Here is a 13099-nt window from a genome sequence, read left to right on the forward strand (position 1 = left end):
CACCAACTGTTATCTATTTGGTGATATAACATTATTGTTTTTCTCCCACCCACAGCCACACCACCAGCCCCTCCAGCACCTCCCACAGTTTTCTGCTCCAACAATGGGAACAAATGAGCACCAACTGTTATCTGTTTGATGACCTAGCATTGTTTGTTTTTCTCCCACCCACAGCCACACCACCAGCCCCTCCAGCACCTCCCACAGTTTTCTGCTCCAACAATGGGAACAAATGGGCACCAACTGTTATCTGTTTGATGACCTAGCATTGTTTGTTTTTCTCCCACCCACAGCCACACCACCAGCCCCTCCAGCACCTCCCACAGTTTTCTGCTCCAACAATGGGAACAAATGGGCACCAACTGTTATCTGTTTGATGACCTAGCATTGTTTGTTTTTCTCCCACAAGTGAACAAGTGGGCACCAACTGTTAATCTATTTGGTGATATAACATTATTGTTTTTCTCCCACCCACAGCCTCACCACCAGCCCCTCCAGCACCTCCCGTAGGTTTCTGCCCCAGTGGATGGGAACAAATGGGCGGCAACTGTTATCTATTTGATGACCAACTCATGGCTGCATCCTGGAGTGATGCTCATGATGATTGCCAAAGCAAGTATGGAGCTGAATTGGCTAGTGTTCATACCAACAGTGAAGAAGATTTCATCAGACAAAGAGCAGAGACTGCCTTCCCAGGGTCGAGTGTATGGCTGGGCATGGAACGTTCTATGTGTAAGTGTAGTTTGTCACATGAATGTAAACTTGTTGTTTGGGAATTGTTTTGCAAAGTAAGTTTTTTATGGATTACAAAAGAGAAGCCAATATGTGATGTATAAGAAGTAGGATCAGAGAACTATTTTGACACTAGCCAGTCATCAGACATGTCACAATAAATAATGTTACAACTAATTCAGGTACATCTATAACCTTCCTGACATACAGTCTGTCCACATAGAAGTACAAAGTAAATAGACCTCGGAAACTGGAGGCATGAGAATAATTATTTCAGTGCAATGCGTGTGTAAATGCTTCTTTGCCGCGCCAACTGCTGCGCGATTTGTACTTGCCAAGCGAACCACGCTCTTGACCCCAGATGCCGCAAATTTGGTTTGTACTTCTATGCGGACAGACTGTAGTGAGTCTTCTTGAGATGGGGTAAATTGCTACCAGCCAATTGGTTATGAACTTTGGGGAGGGGGGGAGAAATTTGCAATATTACAGACCTGAAAGCAAACATTGATTTTTGCAGTCATAATTTTTTCTTAAGGAGGGTCAGACTTAGCTCTAGCTGTGTTTGCCCTCAAATATTGAGACAAACAAAGCTGACCCCTATAGAGGAATGGTATGAAATCTATAAAGGAGATCCCAAGCTTTGATACAAGGGGTGTCATAACCACCCTGTGTGTAACTTTTTTTGGGAGTGGGGGAGTTGAAAATGCCTAAAACTTTTGTTCTGATATGTCATTGGTCCTAACTTAAAAACTACATGACCTATGGGAATATAAATGCAATTATTGGCTTCCTTTCTCTCTCTTCCTCTTACACTCTTATTTCTCTCCCTCTCTGTATTCATTTCTGTCTCTGTGGCTTTGGTTGCTTCCCTCCTCTCTCTCTCCCTATCTCTCTTATATGCATATTCCTGTATTTACCACATCCCCTATTTATTTATTTAGACATGCTGAGATGGACAGACAAATCATTGGTTGATTATGTTAACTGGATGGATGGTGAGCCAGACTCAGGTGATTGTGTTACAATGAATGGTCAGGATGGCTGGAGTACTAATGATTGTACAATGACCAATCGCTATGTCTGCAAGGCACCTGTCTGTAAGTATAGTAGACTAGATTTTGGGTTCTCGGGTTGGGTGGTTCTCGTAATAGGCCTATCTCTAATTACCAAACACCCGTACCCATATACCTGCCCTGTCCTTTTAAACTACTGTGATATGTGCATATGTCTCTCAGTGATCCAACTTGACACAACTCTGTTTTGTAGTTGTGACCCTTACTTCGGTATCCATAATCTGGAAACCCATCGTTCGCCTCGTCCAAGCCCTGAGTGTCCTGCTACTACATTGGAAGACCCTGAAAATACCCCCGGTATCTGGATGGAGGCTGTTACTAAAGTGATGAAATCAATAGGAAAAAATGTGAACGCAATAAGGCCTAATGTAATGGGTTATAGGCCTTACCATAATTGATTATTTTTATGGACCACGGAAATAGTCATTGAAAATGGTCCTATGAGATGTACTCCACGCACACGCCCGTTGATACTCCGCAATAGTACTCTGCGCATGCAATAGCGCACAGACAGAGGACAGACACTCTGTAAATAGTATTATGATTATGCATTCAGGGTAAGCTGTTGTGGTGGTAAAAAAAGAAATTTTACCACCGAAAACATTGAATACATCAAATATTTTTCATTCAGTTCCAGCTGTTTAAAATAACAATATACACAGTGGTAATTATAGTGGTAAAGATGTAATATGCAGCAGTAGAGAGGCCATGCTGCCAAAAATTCTTTATTCAACGATTTTGTAGGACAAATGTTTCAATTTCAAATGGACACTTCATATATCAAAAGTTAAGAAGAGTCTGGAGAATCTTTCCTGCTATGTTGTCAAATTTGTAACGCTATAGCATTCTCTTCTGTTTCAATAGCAACGGTCACAATATTTTATGATTTTTTTTATTTTTTACACAAAAATGTCATGTTTTATAGAAACTTTTTATTTGGTGTGCAGAATACATGGATATGGATATTTAATATCCATGAAAAAATCATCACTTTCAATACATTTGATTAATGGGTAAAAATGTGATTTTTTTTTGCAAGTATGATGAGCAAAAGTGTAATTTTTGCTTGGGAAATTAAAATGGTTTTTTTTTTGCGTCATGCAAAGTTTATCAATCTATTGAGATGTTAGGTCAAAAAAGTCTGTAACAACATTATTCTGTGACCTCTGATTTATTTACCTATGACCTCTTGAAATTAGTAGGCATATTTTTAGTGATTTTTAGCATTTTGGCCAAAAATGGATCCCTTTTCATCATTTTTATCAATTCCATATATCACAAAAGTTTGTATTACACTTTATATTATTGATATACACAAGACTTCTTTAATTTCAAGATATTAGGAGAATTCAAAGAGAAAACAGTTTCCATTCAATGGCCATTTGTACACCCATATTTGGTCAACTTTACTTCAAATTTTGCTCAATTTATTTTCAGTTGACTATGAAGAAGCAGGATGCCCAACTGGCTGGTATAAATTGGACAAGAAATGCTACACATTAGGTGGTCAGGGAAGTCCCCAGACATGGCAGGGAGCTCAACAACAATGTATGGATGGTGCTATTGCCAATGGAAACCTAGCAACGGTATATGTAGAAGGACTGCAATGTAAGTTTGTTACTTTCCTTTATTTATTGCTGGGTAACTCAAGGTGGTGGGTTCAAATCCCTGCACGGCTGACCTGTGGTGCACTTTGGGAAGGTGCCATACCATGCTTGCCTTTTTAATACTTGAGAACTTTAGCTGTGAATTTGCACACAATAGTTACACATTTGAGGCTAGAGTGTGTTGCCATCCTTTTTTTTTGTAGATTAGTGTTGATTTTTTTTGCAATGCATGTTCAATATTCTGTTGATGTTTAAATTTGGATGATAGTTATTTTGATGAGTCAACTATATCTTTTATAGCAAAGTTTGCCTATTTACGCAGCGATACTTGCAAATGACCTTTCTCCTATAATTATGGAAACAAATGTCAGTGTTGGTAAATTCCCATCATTTTCTTGTGGAAAACACATTTGATAGGTGTTTGTCAGTTAGCTTGTCGGTAGGAATGTCACTGTATGACAAATAGAAATATAATGATTGATGCTTTTGTTTTGGTTTCTAGCACTTTTGACTGCAATCATGAAGGCATTCCCTGAAGATGATGTGTGGATAGGTCTGTATACCGATGACATGGATGATGCATATAAGTGGGCTGATGGTGCACCACTTACATACACCAATTGGGCTGATGGACAACCTGATGGAAATACAGTAAGATGATAACTATTGATTTAAACCTATGATCTCAACAGAAAATTCAGAAGTACCTCAAATTTTCGGTCACAACTTTGAGACCTTCATCAGGAGACTGGCAACACAAGTTTGGGATCAGTGACATTTTGGACCACACCGCGGTTGAGTGATGTTGGCATTGATGTTGTGATGATCAGTCCTTCGTTTTTAAGGAGCGCAATTGCGCTAACGCTCCTTGGCGCTCCTGAAGTCTGATCCTTTAGCGCAATTCACTGCGCTCCTTGCAACATGTGAAAGAAAAATAAAAGCTTCGATCTCCAATATTTACGACCGTCCAGAAATTATGTAACATAAAATGCAAATTCGCGTAGCATTGTAACATAATTTTAAAATAAGAATAAAATACACACCGCCAGCATATATTACACAGATTGCGATATTGTCTAGAATCACTGATGAGTTATTGCAGTACTGAATGACGACACGTACGTGAGTTGGTAATTCTAGGGATCGGAAAGAATTGCTTCACAGGTGGTGTGTAGAGATATGCCATCGGTGAATTACGAGGCCGTAGAAGAAAAAAATGACAAAAATATGCCCTTGAATTATGTTTTATAGTCAAAATACTCCAGTAATTCAATAAATATCATGATATTTGGCCTAAAATTGAACTCATTTGCAATGAAATGTCATTTTTATTAAGTAAACATGGGTTTTAACTCATCCATGTGACTTGCAATGCTGTTGAATTCTGCACTTTGCCGAAGTTGAATTGCATTTTGTGGAATTCGGCGAACTTTTATGGCATAAAGCAACATTTTTATAGTAAGTACACTGCTTGGGGACTTTCTTTAAAAGGGAGGTAGTTGGTAATAATAGCAAGATCGCGTTTTTTGCTGGGCCTTAACTATATTTATTAGTAACACATCATGATTATTATAACCTAAATGAAAATCACAAAATCTGATACTGATATATTGAAACGGTACATTCAATACTTGACAGATTAGAGAACCCTTAGGATTTGAGCGCATATTTTTAACACTTTCAGGGGGTGCAGGGGTTCTGAGAACCCCTGGTTTTAAAACCTAGTGCGACCCCTGTCAACTATTGAACTAATGATTAAATTTCGAAGTTTTGTCTGCGTCCACATAATAAATGCATGGGATATGGACGCAAAACGATCTGCCTTCATGTTCAATTGGGAGCTCAAATTGAGCTCCTCAGTTCTACCAGGAGTGTAATTTTAAGTGCTCAAAGTTGCTCTCCTGAACAATTCCAGGAGAGCAATTAATTAAGCTCCACTGATTTATTTAAACGAAGGACTGGATGATGATGATGATGATGATGTAGATGATGATTGTGATGCTGCTGCTGCTACTGCTGCTGCTGCTGCTGCTGCTGCTGCTGCTGCTGCTGCTGCTGCTGCTGCTGCTGCTGCTGCTGCTGCTGATGATGATGGTGGTGGTAATGGTGGCAGTGTTTTTTTGTGGTGATGATGATGATGATAGTAATGATGATGGTGGTAATGTGTTTGATGGTGATGACAATGATGATGATTGTGATGGTAGTGATGATGATAATGATGATGATGATGATGATGATGATGATGATGATGATGATGATGATGATGATGATGATGATGATGATGATGATGATGATGGTGATTGTGATGATGATGATGATGGTGATAAGATGATGATGATGACAGTGATGATGGTGGAGATGATGGAGATGATGATGATGTTGGTGGTAATGGTTTGATGATGATGATGATGATCATGATGGTGGCGATCATGACTATGATGATGATAATGACAATCATGATGATGCTGATGATGCCAATCATGATGATGCTGATGGTGATGATGATGGTGATGGTGATAGTGATGATGACAGTGATGATGGTGTTAGTGCAATAGTGTTATAGTACAATGATGATGGTGGCAGTGCCAGGAATAGCAATATGGTTTGGGCAATAATGCAGATGTTGAAATGCGGTACACTGAAATTGCATCAATAATCATTGACCATATTTTGTATTTTGTCTAATGCTCCAAACCTTTTCCTCTGTGTACAGACCACAAAGTGTGTTGGTATGCTGAATAACCCAGACAATCCAGGACAGTGGGATGATGTGGAGTGTATGGAAAATAAACTCTATCTTTGTCAAAGTGATCCTGGTAAGTAAGGAATATAATTTAAGGTTAGAAAACAGCCAATTGCGCGGAGATTGCACAGAACTTTTACACATGAAACACAGGAAGAAGAACAAAAAAACATGTGAAAATATGAAATTATACACCCGTGTCATGTAAGATATATTGTTTTAGCATTATGATATCTAAATCACACAATTTGTGACCATTTTTAGACATTTTGGCGACCATTTTGAAAAGCGCCATCTATCACCATTTGTAACGGTAGCATACTTTTTAAATGATTCCCCATTCTTCAAAGTATAAGATACCACTTTCAAATCTTATTACCTGTGATTTGATCACGGAACCACTATTTTCACCCTACTATACATGCATTCCCAACTAGTATTTACACTTGGATGCTTTTCCTCAAAGTTCTTTACACGCGTAAAGACACAACTTCAGTATGATGATAAATATGTCAAACTAAGCAACACTGGTTTGAAACAGATTACCAAATGATTGACATTACTGTAACATTTCAAAAAAGGCTGATATTTCAACAAAATGACCGTTTTTGTTTACATTTCATATTAAATTATGCATAAAAACACAAATTTTGCAGGCAAAAGAAAATTTTGCCATTTCGTGCCGCGAAATCGTTGGACCCTGCACATAAGGGAGGACAGCTAAAATGGTTCACACAGAGCCCTAAGAATGAGGCATTTCTCTCATCTTCCTGATTTGTGAAAGTATATGTGTACATCCATATCAAAACGATGCACTTGTCGGCTGCTACATGTGCGCCATTTCACATAATAGCTAGGAGTAAATACCAGACTCATCTCAAGTGGAGGTCACTTCAAATCATCCCCAAGTGACATGGTTATGGAATGTTCTCTGTATTAATAATAAGCCATGTGACTTGGGATGATATAAAGTGACCCCCACTTGAAATGAGTCTGGTATTTATACCCAGTTATTATGTGAAATGAGACACATGTAGCAGCCGACAAGTGCATCCTTTTGATATGGATGTACACATATGCCTATTTAAAATAAGTGTCCATGTATGAGTAAGCATCTTATCAAGGCATTATCTGCATGGTGTAATTGAATAAGATTGTGATATTTAAAAAAAATCCTTTGTTTGAAAGCTAGTTACAAATGATGCATCCTTTGAAGTTTGCATACTACATATTTGTACAGTTTCTTGCTGCATGGTGAGTTATATGCTTCATCAAATCATTGTGGGTGTGGTATAGGCCTAGAATGAGTCAATCTGGACCTGTAGGGACTTGTGCACACCATGAATACAGTTCAGTAAAAGGCGAAATAAGCCAAATTTGTTTCCTGTAGGTGAAAAATCTGAATGCAAAATTAAGTTCTATTTTAATTATTTTCCAGAGTCTGCAACGATGTATGTAGCAGTATGCCTTAAATCATTTTTTATTGTCAAATCAGTGGAGGCGGAGTAGGTTAGATATGGGAATTGAAAGTTAGAACAAATTACTGTGCACCTGATCTGTGAACTTTGTCTTGACTATTATTAATCAGAGACAGAAATTGTTTGTTTTTCTCTTCTTTCAGATCCTGCTCTTCCAGGTAACCCAGATCTTGTCAGCTTATGTGAGCGTGGTTATCAGTCGTACATTGATTCATGCTTCCGTATTGAGCCTACACCAATGACGTATGCTATGGCCATGGAGACATGTCATAATGAGACGGCTCAGCTAGCCTCCTTCTCAGACCTCTACCAAGAGGCATTTGCCAATACTGTGTTGTACTATAATAGTTTGGAGTCATCATGGATTGGGTTGATGGAAAACCAGGTAATTATTCTAAGAGTAAAGTAAGGGTCATAATTTTTTATTATTATTATTGAGTAAGATTTTTTTGTTACAAAAGACAAGTAGAGCAAAGCAGAGGTCGCTGGTTCAAATCCCGCTTCAGCCATCCCCTTTATTTAATATTATTACCTGGTCAGATTCTCTGTATATAATATTTTCTTTACTAAAAACTTTTTTTTTGTTTTCATAAGTTTTTAAGAATATTATGATTGTATAAACTACATTTTTGTACTCTCTGTCAGTAAAATACTGAATCTATAATTATATAGATCTACGTTTGAATTTACCACTTTAGTAATTTGTGTATACATCTCTGCTGCTAACATATCCTGGGTGCGTCCAAAACATGGTAATAAGTTAATACCTTTGACTAATCCTAAGGCTGAATATTGGTAAGGACTGAAACACTCACCCTGGACCAATGGTCCATAGGTCAGGGGTCAAATTGAATAAAATTATAAGTGTTTTTCTATTCTCTAAATATGGTAAAAAGCTTACTTACTTACTTGCTTATGTCGGCTTGTCTAGTCGGACTCTGCTGATGGCACTCCACACAACTCTGTTCTGCATGCAGTTCCTAATGTCTTGTCTCTCTAGTCCAGTATCCTCGATAAGTTGCTTTATGTAGTCCTTCCGTGATTGTCCTCTTGATCTTTTACCATGCATAGGCAAAAAAAAAAGCTTAACAAAGTATTAATGCTCTGCATGCTAGACATAGGCTTCAACATAAAAAAGTTTTGAGATATTTTTTCAAAATATCATCAAGAGCTTTCTTAAGAGCCACTAAGCCAATACTAGGCTAGCTTGCTTGTACTCAATTTAATGCATTTTTTATGCCAATTCCAAATATGGTAATGAAAAGTTTACAATTCTAAAATTGTTGTAGTCGACACCCGCATGGAGAGAGGTAACCTTTGTAACACCACCTCAGTAGATTTTTTTGTTTGTCTCTCACATTAGATGACAGGAGAGTATGAATGGGAAGATGGGTGGCCTTTGACCTTTACATCCTGGGGCATGGATGAACCAAGCGGTGAGGGATGTGTGGCTTTGACTAATGGAGAGACTTGGGATGATACCAGCTGTGAGGAGATGAGACCATTCATGTGCAAATATTCACTGCGTATGTATAGTTACTTTGTCTCTAGAGTTCAAACTTACAATTAACAAGTGCTCATGAAATTTGTATTTTGTTCGCACAAAATAAAATGGTTATTTTAGCAATGATACCATTCTATCAAAACTATAACTAATTTTTTAATTCTTCAAAGTTCTGTATACGAGCTTATAACCCCTATAGGTTACTGTGTAAAATGACAGCTATTCAAATACAATTTTCTCAGCTATAAAGGGACTGGTTCTTTCAAATGTGCATTTGAAGCAGTCAAGTAGTCAAGTTAGCTCAATCGTTAAAATTGTGGAAAATTGAGTTGAAATTCCCCTGGACAAGGAACTTACTGCTAATTGTCTTGTTGTAACCTCGGGGAGCTGATCCTGTTTACGAAAGTTATTTGCAGAATGTCTAGGGTGTGCGCTCTTGAAGCAGCAAAGTCCCTGATTTGTTGTTAAATGGTTTATGGAATGATGTGGGGCCGTAGTGGTCAGCAACAACCTGTAAAGTGTGCTGAGGCTTGTGGGTCAATGTCTAGGCATTGCGCCTGTGTGTAGCACACTATAAATCACTGTGCTTATTATTTATTATATTTGAGTAGTCAAGATATATAGTGGCCACTCCATGGGTGTGGCTATTTGATGATGATCATAGCATATTCTACAATAATAAATTTATTGATGTGAAGACAAAAACTCTTCATGATATTGCTTTGTGCCTTCAGATTGATTCAGTTGATGAAATATCACAAAATGAATGATATAGATGAGTAATATTTTGTGACTTTGTGCTGTATTTTATATATCACACAGAAGCACCACCACCATCAGAACCTACTCCAATACCTGGCTACTGTCCCAGCGGATGGGATCAATATGAGGGCGCATGTTATCTATTTGATGCTGCCTCTGCAGCAGGATCATGGGAAATGGCGGAGGAGGAATGCCAGAAAATGAATGGAGCCAGTCTTGTAAGCCTGCATAATAATAATGAGGAGGATTTTGTCATGACACATGCAAAGGCAGCGTTCCCATCGGCTTCTACGGTGTGGGCTGGCATGAAGAGGGATGTGGGTAAGACATGGATTGTTTTTCTTGTCATCTTGTATGCTTTACGGGGGCATTGGCCTATGTAGCTGACTAGTACCATTTGGTGGGTGTGTGGGCGGAACATGTAGAACAGGAATACACATGTGTTTGTAACTATGAAACACTGGATACACTTGAAAATGGGGAACCCATTTGACAACATTACTGAAATACTCAGATAAGTTTCAAAAGGGGTCTATAGAGGATTTTAAAGCATTGGAGTTTTACTTCTATAGCACTATCACACGCATACACAAATAAGGGAGGGTGGAGTTGATAAGTTGTGTGAGGCCCATTGTTTTGCATTCATATAGTTCCAAAAATATATCTTTAAAGCCAGCATTATAGGGTAGATGTTGGGGGCCTGAACTCCAAATGCTTGAAAATGGCACTTATTACATCTGAACTCTTCATATGTTTGCCACTTACAATGATTTAATTTCTATTTGTTTTGTTGTTACTTATGTTTCTTTTTCATTGGGCTATTACTGACTTCATTTGAAATTCACACACCCTATGTGGGAGGTTAAAGACATGTCTTCCACAGGGGGTGTATGGATTTCAACAGTAATCACCGGTAATAGCCCATTGTATTGCATCCATAAGTTGCTAAGTTGTATATTACTGTTTTCACCTCAACAGACATGTTAATGTGGAGTGACCAATCTCTGATAAACTATGTGAATTGGTTTGGTGGTCAACCAGGAACTGTGGGTGACTGTGTTGAGATGAGTACAAGTGGTGCAGGAGGATGGAGGGCTAACAACTGTGCCTTGAATAAAAATTATGTCTGCAAAATACCTGAATGTAAGTAGTCCTTCCTGTGTGAGGTTGGTAGTGACATCAAAAAGCGTCCCTGCGTGGCTGACAGTGTTAAATTTTGCTGCGCTTAATATTCTGTGATTGTGAAAACAGTGTTTTGCAGCTACGCAACCTAAAACATGCAGTATGTCACTAAAAATCTCGAGGTGTTAAGAAGCTGATCCAAAATTGGGATTTCTGGATATGTTTTTTTGCAACAGAATATAAGCCAATTTCGTATCACACAATACCATTGATTTATACTTGATCATCAAAGTACTGATATGCAGTGAAAGAACCATTTTTGGTGTTGTCTGCTTAGCAGCCAATATGAATTCATTTTATTTGTGACACAATCTACTCCATGGAGGCCAAAGGAGACATTTTTGAAAATTGAGTTACTATAATTATTACCTTACACAAACATTAGGCTATCATTTACTGACATCCACACAATAAAAATGAAGAAATGGCATTGGGCTGGCCGTCTTGCAAGATCAACAGGTAATAGACATGATAGATGGACAAAGAATGTCACAGAATGGAGGCCTTGGCTGGGCTCAAGACACCAAGGTAGATGGAAAGTCAGATGGAGGGATGAGATATCAAGTTTCATATATATATCAGGTGGGTGGTAAAGGCAAATGACAGGAATCTTGGGTGCCAACTTGGAAGCTTTTGCCCTACAGCGAGCTGAATACAGCTAATGATGATGATGATACTGAAAAGGTCTAGCATACGTGGCTCTAAAGTTCTGAAGTTTTGTGATGTGTATTTTATCATGTATTTTTTTAATTTTTTTATTCCATATGTTTGCCCCCATGGAGCAGATCGTGTCACATTTACCTTTTCTTTATAAATCAAATGTTTCATAAGTCTCATGTTGAATACCTTTTCTTTATAAATCAAATGTTTCATAAGTCTCATGTTGAATACCTTTTCTTTATAAATCAAATGTTTCATAAGTCTCATGTTGAATACCTTTTCTTTATAAATCAAATGTTTCATAAGTCTCATGTTGAATGATGCTCTTTTTTGTTTCAGTCAATTATGCTGATAGTGGTTGTCCGCCAGACTGGTTCAAACTGGATGAACACTGTTACACATTGGCTGGCCAGAATTCCCCAATGACATGGCAAGACGCTAGGCAATACTGTATGGATAACAGTGTTGGGGATGGGGATCTGGCTACTGTTTATACAGGGGGATTACAATGTAAGTTCTATAATAATAATCATAATATTTCTATAATTTGTCTAACCTAGAAATAAGAAATATTCTAGAAAATGCTGGAGCAACATTAGGCAAACAAATGTGTGTGTTTGGTCTCATTGACTGACCCTCATTTTGAAAAAACAAAACAACAAAAAACTGACCCTAATTTCTGAGAATCCAGAGCCAGCATTTTTCCGGTCTATATTTTTGCATTCTAATTAATCAAAAATACACATTTTAAACAAAATGTATCACTTAAAACCTGCTTTAACATTTAAATAAGTACCACAATAGCATAATATTGCAAGTTATGTACACACCATTTGGAGGTTAAACTTCATATTGTTAAAAAAGTGGGCCAAACATAGTAATTTTTTACCTTATGCATGTATGCAGAGTTACTCACAATTCCAGAAAAACACAGCACTATTCACTATTTTTTCAGATTAAAGATGTTATCCTGTGTTAATCTTTTAGTAAGTTCTAACTGGCAATAAAAGTCAAATTTTAACACTATGCAAGTGTCTACCCCATGTAAAGATGCAAGCAAGATTTAAGATAATAGCACCATCATTGTTCAACTTAACTCAAAAATAACTTCCGTGTTTACGATGTATTATTCGCCAATACCATCGCCATTACTGATTGTGTGTGGATCATGGTAAGCTTACACAAGATAGTATGCAAATTGTTTGTTTCCAGTGGAAGTTAGGGGGACATTTATTTAATTCAATTTTTCAAAAAGACTGGAGGGTCGTGTGTTAGAGAAGGGGCATTAATTAGAGGATATATGGTATATATTTGTACCTATTAGCTATTCATTGCTGCATTTTATCATTTTATCAATC

General features: G+C 37.7%; 1 protein-coding gene across 1 annotated transcript in view; it reads left to right on the forward strand.

Moving 5' to 3' along the window:
* Window positions 1–13099, forward strand: part of LOC140143025 (lymphocyte antigen 75-like) — an 80285-nt gene that overhangs the window by 19229 nt on the left and 47957 nt on the right. The window contains exons 14-23 of the mRNA XM_072165056.1: window positions 478–732; window positions 1674–1829; window positions 3243–3413; window positions 3915–4063; window positions 6126–6228; window positions 7777–8018; window positions 8997–9159; window positions 9960–10220; window positions 10878–11042; window positions 12081–12251. Of these exons, the coding sequence (XP_072021157.1) occupies window positions 478–732; window positions 1674–1829; window positions 3243–3413; window positions 3915–4063; window positions 6126–6228; window positions 7777–8018; window positions 8997–9159; window positions 9960–10220; window positions 10878–11042; window positions 12081–12251 (1836 nt within the window). The remainder of the gene's footprint in view (window positions 1–477; window positions 733–1673; window positions 1830–3242; window positions 3414–3914; window positions 4064–6125; window positions 6229–7776; window positions 8019–8996; window positions 9160–9959; window positions 10221–10877; window positions 11043–12080; window positions 12252–13099) is intronic.

The sequence above is a fragment of the Amphiura filiformis genome, chromosome 20, assembly GCF_039555335.1.
Source record: "Amphiura filiformis chromosome 20, Afil_fr2py, whole genome shotgun sequence".
In the NCBI taxonomy this organism is placed as follows: Eukaryota; Metazoa; Echinodermata; class Ophiuroidea; order Amphilepidida; family Amphiuridae; genus Amphiura; species Amphiura filiformis.